Here is a 5,947-nt window from a genome sequence, read left to right as displayed (position 1 = left end):
AAAATATTTTTATCAATTTCATCATTTTCTACAAAGATATATTTTAAATTTATTTCTGTTTCTTCATCAATTTTATTCTCTTCTACACAATCAGATTCATTGTCAATTTGCATCACATTTTCATGTGTTTCTGACATTTTATCATCATTATCACATTCAGGATCTTTAGTTGTGATATTTTCAAAAACTGTTTTTATATCTTCATCATCATTTTTATTTTCTTCATTATTATTCTCTTTCTTTGAATTCTTTTTAAATATTTCTTTACCTATTTTTTCATGTTCTTTTTCTGAATCTTCAGTTCTTAAAATTTTGATATATATTTTCGCGTTTTGTGCAAATGAGCTCAACCTTTCCGCAGGTTCCCGGTCGTATGAGAAAAGTGGTGGAGCTATTACTTTACCTTTAATACTAATTGTTTTCTGACTGTAATCTAAAACTACTTTATTAATATCAAGCCAATCGTTACCAAAAATCACACTACTAGACAGATGCGGTATAATTAAAAAAGCTGTTGTGATTTTCTGCGATCCCATATGAACATCAACCAAAATTTGTCGCTTAACCGCTGTGGGCTTTTTCCCAATTGCTGGTAAAACTACTACATTTGTAACTGGTAGTTCATTTAAACTATGATTACCTTTGAGAGATTTATATACTTTTTCAGACATACATGTTACTTGGCTTCCTGAATCAAATAAAGCTACCATTCGATAATTTAACACATTTATTACTACATTTGGACCCTTCGATAAGTTTTGTTTTACTCTTTCAATTTTTTCTTCAGCATTACCAATTTCGTGCATTAAGTCCTCAACTAAATTTGCATAATCCCAACTCGATGTCGGACTTATACACATCGAGCTGTTTATTAGTTTAAATTTCTATTTGGACTGGTTTGTAAATTATTGGTGTTAGTTTGCATTTGAGTTTGTAATGACTGTATCTGATTATTGGTTCCTGAGAAATAAGGTGGTGGATAATTGACGTTTGGTAAATTCATTTGGTTGCTTGTTGATGCTTGAACTTGCGGTTGATATTGCCATGGTGATAAGTTTGTACCAAATTGAGGATTTTGATAAAAGTTGTTTGCAGCATTTGGATAATTTTGTTGCCTACTTGTATTATTTATCTGTTGCTGTTGTTTATGTTGAATTTGCATGTTGTTTACATTATTCACTTGATTGTTGTTACTTTGATTTTGATATTTGTGTTTATTATTGTTTCTTTCTTCATAATTTACATCTAATTGCGATAAAGCTTGTTCTATTATTTTTGTATCCGCCATATTCACAGTTGCTAGAGTATCACGAATTTTATATGGTAATTGTTGGATAATGGTATAGTTTATTTCGAACTGGTCTAGTTTCGGTAATAGGTATTTTGCTTCCTTAAGCTGTTTAAAAAAATATGTTTGAAGTGAACCATCCTGTTGATTATACCTTCTTGAACTCCACTTTGTTTTGACTTTAACTTGGATTGGAATGGAATAAAATTTATTTTTAAAGGCTTCTTTAAAATCATTATACGTGTTGATAGTTTCTTTACTCGCTTCCCACCATATTTTTGCTCTACCTGATAATTTACTTTCGACTATCGACAATTTACACTCTTCCTTCACACATTTTAACCTGAAATAATTTTCCAAATTTTCCAAATATTCAATAGGATTTATAACTTCTTCATCTGTAAACTCGGGAGCTTTGGCATCAATGTGACTTCGTTGCAAACTTACTATTAACTCACTCACCGATATTTGATCGTTATTGGTAACTGGTTGTTGAACTGGATTCTGTATCTGTTGAAGAGCCTGTCTTTGTTGTTCGTTCTGGAGCTTCAACAATGCGACTTCGTTTGCCAGCTGTGCGTTAGTTGCTTGTTGTGCCTGTAGCTGTTCAATCGCATTTCGTAAACCCGCGAAACTCGCCATTTCCTCCTTCAAACGCTCCAGTTCTCCCTCCATCTCGCTTGTATTATTTCGTATTTGACTATTGCCTGCTTTTGATATGTCAGGTTCTGACCTCCTTGGTTTATTTGTGATCCTTGACCTAGTTTTAACAGGTGTTCTTTTAATCGTTGGTGCCATGTACTTTTGAAATTCTTATATTTCTATTTATCGCGTAATATATGTTTCTTACAATTACTACCTAAGGTCAATCATACAAACATTCAACGACGAAGTTTCAAATTTAATCCTATGTTTACTTTCTTTATGTCTAAACTTTATGTTCGGGCGCCATTTTGTAACGGTTTTTTTTTTTTTTTTTTTGAGGTTCAACCGATACGTTTTGATTTTATGTTATATTAGAAATCTAGATATATTCAATAAACAAAATACATTAAATCAGGAGGAAACAATGTAGAACACAGATTTATTGAGTTTTGGTATAACCTTTTAAAAGAACAGGCAATCATAGAAAATCTCATTCACTCTTTCATTCACACGTTAAAATTACTCAACGCGATTACCGACGTTTTGTATATAATTATTCTGGTAAAATTTTTGTACCATATTAACGAAAGACTGGCTCTCTTTTCCTTTATGCTTCAAATTTAAAAATGATTCTAGTGAAAGAATGAATCTACTGACAAAGGACTCTAAATTATGGTGAGATTACAATAAAGTTAACAGACGAAGATATAAAATACTGACTTAAGAAGGCTATTACAGATTTGTGGCACAATCCACCTACAAATCAGTAATGAAAAGATGACTTAGCTCGGAATATCTCTGATGAAGAGAGGTGGCCTAACGGCTCCGTAGATGATCATGGATGTTGAAGTTCTTTGATATTCCTTTTATAGAATCGGTCTTCACCGATTATACTGCGTGGTCGTTCGTCGATCAGATATTTGGATTTGTTCTTTAGGCTCACAGGCTCCGAAAGATTGGGATTGCGTTGGGTTACACTTCTTGTATGAATCGTCGTCTCAATTTTTTTTTTTTTTTTTTTTTTTTTTTTTTTTTACTTGTTTTGTTTTCCCAAATGTTAACGAAATTATAAGAATGTGAATATGACAGGACTAGACTTTATATCGACCGTTCGCTTCGACCCCGGCTCGCAGAGAGAGAGAGTTACACTTATTTCACCGGATAGGTGATCTTGACCGACGTGACACCTAGAGTTAAGCGTTTGCCCTTTATTTTGAAACGTTGTATGTGCTTAAGGCGCGTACATACGAATTACTTTATATTCTATGTGACTCGCATGTAATATCGTTACACTATTCTTCTTAGACAATTCACGCTACGTAAAAATAAACGGCAGCATAACCTCAATCCACGGCTTTACGCGCGAGAGAATTACAGCTTTTGTTTCATTTTGTGTACGTTGGCGCCTTGCTCAGCAGATGAAAACATCACCGCGGCGCGATTTCACCGACCAATGAGATTAAATTATTTGGCGCATGCGCGTTATACGTATAGTTTCAAGAGATTGTCCCGGTATATACATACTCACATTATAATGCGTAAACATATTCATATATACAAACATACCTGCATATATATACATATAGACATACATGTATAGCTACATTTATATTTACATGTATACATGTAAACATATATTACATATGTACACGAGTATGATATCGACCGCGCTGCTCTCGATCGTTACTTGTTCGCAACTACTAAACAACAATAGATTTGCTGGTTGAAACTTCGGTTACGTGATTCATTGTTTTTTGCTAATTACTTTAGCGCTTTTTTCAATTACTGTTTTTGCTGATTATACGACATAATTGGATGAGCAAAAATGTCGTATAAATGCGTTGTTTTGGGGTGTCGCTCGGGAAAAAGTGATCCAGGTCATCGTTTCCCCAGAGATGATATTCTCGCATTGACATGGAGGGATATGATTTATTGTGAATCCTGGGTCTACAATATTTCTTGTAATGATCTTCGTAAGTACCGAATTTGCCATAGACATTTTTCAGATGATATGGTAGAATTGACGGGAACACGAAGGTGCTTGACAAACGGTGCACATCCAGACATCAATGTTGAACTTCGGCGGGCTGTTGCCACAAATCCTCGAAGTGTCATAAACAATTCTGCTTTGTGTGATATTAATGGTAATCCGACGCATAGTGTTGGTGATGTTATTGTTGGTGATGTAAGTGTTGTGCAAAATATGTCGATAGAATCTACAAACAATGACGAGTGTTCGGATGTGGCAATCTGTGATCTGAGCGCAAATGTCATACACGACATGTCAGTAGATTCTATCAACAACAATGATCGTGCTGATGACATTTGTGGTGCTGTTGGTGTTCAAAACATTTCTGTGACTAATAACAATAGTGCAGTGAACATCAACAGCAAAAACCAAGACAACAGAAATGCTCATCAAGCTGAAATAAATAAACTGAAGAAAGCTCTTTCTAAACATAAAAGGCTAATGAAAACCTGAATTGTAGATATAAGAAAAAGTGCCAAGAAGTTGCGCAATTAAAAAAGGCACAAGCAAGTTTCTCAAACCCGTCCTTGACAGAAGTTCAAGAAATTTTCATTCAAATGCAATTTGAGCATACGGGAAAAAATCCACAGGTAAAATTTTGTTGTATAAAATATTTTGTATAAAATTTTTTGAATCGAGAGATAAATATCTCAATAGCTCACTACCAAATTTTCAGATCGATTTACCTCGTCGTTTCTGACTAATTAATTATTGAAATTGTGTTTTTTACACGTAGAGGTACAGAGAGATGATAAAGATAGTATGAAATCTTCTGTACCGCTCGAGTGATGCAAGTAGATTCCATACTAACTTTATCATTTCGCTACATCTCTACATGTAAAAAATGCAATTTCAAGAATTAATTACTCAGAAACAATGACGTGAATCGATCTGAAATTTTGGTAGTGAGCTATTGATGTATTTATCTCTCGGTGAAAAAAATTTCATAATTTTGGTAATATATAAATTTATCATTAATTTCATTCTTTTCATTACTTTAGGCACGACGTTTTTCAACACCGCAAAAGCTGCTATCTCTTATCATTTTTGAACGGTCTACAACGGCATATGGACTGCTGTCCAAACTTTTTGTCGTCCCTGCTCCTGGAACTCTAAACAGAGTTTTGGAGAAGATGAATTTTGACACTGGAATAGCTCCGGTCATTTCACGTCATTTGAAGAGTGAAGGGCAACGCTTATCATCATCGTTGGATAAATATGTCACAGTCATTTGGGATGAAGCAGCAACGACGCCTCATTTGGATTACGATTCCTCAAAAGATAAGATTTGGGGATTCGAGGATTTCAAATATAAGCGTACAATTAAGTTTGCTGATCATGTCATCGTGGCCGCTGTACATTCAGCGAATCGTGCTGATTGGTTTGTGCCGGTTTTTCACGTTTTTTGCGAGGGTCAAACTGATCCAGCTGATTTAACAAGAATTGTTAAATTAGTATTTGATAAAGTTATCGATAGTGGATTAGTTCCTGTGATCACGGTTTGTGATCAAGGCACAAATAATGTAAAAGTCGTGAAAAACTTAATTTTGCAATCAAACACGACGCGGTATAAGCTAGGACTGAATTCAGGTAAGAAATTTATTGCTATTTTTCTCAAAATTCATCTACATTCTTCTTAATTTCGCATTATTTTCTAGCTAATACGATTCTCTGGCGTAATTGTGAAATCGTCCCATTGTTCGACGGCCCACATCTAACCAAGGGTTCTCGGAACAATTTATTGACGAAAAAATTGGAATATATTCACAAAGCTGAATCGAAACGGGATTATTCCGATTTATTCGAATATATAGATCCAAACGTTTCGACTACTCATTATCCGACATGGGATGACCTCGAGAAAGCCTACAGGATCGACAAAAACCGCACAGTTGGTTCAAGGCTGACAAAATTATCCGATGAACATATTTATTGTTCAAAAATAAAAAAAATGAGAGTCCGTCCTGCTGCCCAAGTTCTCAGTC

The 5,947-nt window shown here is 34.6% G+C and overlaps 1 protein-coding gene across 1 annotated transcript; it reads right to left on the bottom strand.

Moving 5' to 3' along the window:
* Window positions 1–437: 437 nt before the first annotated feature.
* On the bottom strand, window positions 438–3,219 carry LOC124293474. The gene is made up of 2 exons (XM_046734371.1): window positions 1,751–3,219; window positions 438–1,631 (listed from the first exon to the last, which is right to left on the bottom strand). The coding sequence occupies exons 1-2, from the start codon at window positions 2,084–2,086 to the stop codon at window positions 1,605–1,607; spliced, it is 363 nt and encodes a 120-aa protein (XP_046590327.1). The 5' UTR covers window positions 2,087–3,219; the 3' UTR covers window positions 438–1,604.
* Between the last annotated feature and the right edge of the window lie 2,728 nt (window positions 3,220–5,947).

This window comes from Neodiprion lecontei, chromosome 3, assembly GCF_021901455.1.
Source record: "Neodiprion lecontei isolate iyNeoLeco1 chromosome 3, iyNeoLeco1.1, whole genome shotgun sequence".
NCBI lineage: Eukaryota > Metazoa > Arthropoda > Insecta > Hymenoptera > Diprionidae > Neodiprion > Neodiprion lecontei.
This window is presented reverse-complemented; position numbering and strand designations above follow the sequence as displayed.

Coding starts and splice junctions, on each gene's coding strand:
- LOC124293474 (XM_046734371.1), bottom strand. CDS start 2,086: ATGGCACCAACGATTAAAAGAACACCTGTTAAAACTAGGTCAAGGATC. Junction 1,632..1,750: donor CCAATAACGATCAAATATCG/GTGAGTGAGTTA, acceptor AAATTATTTCAG/GTTAAAATGTGTGAAGGAAG.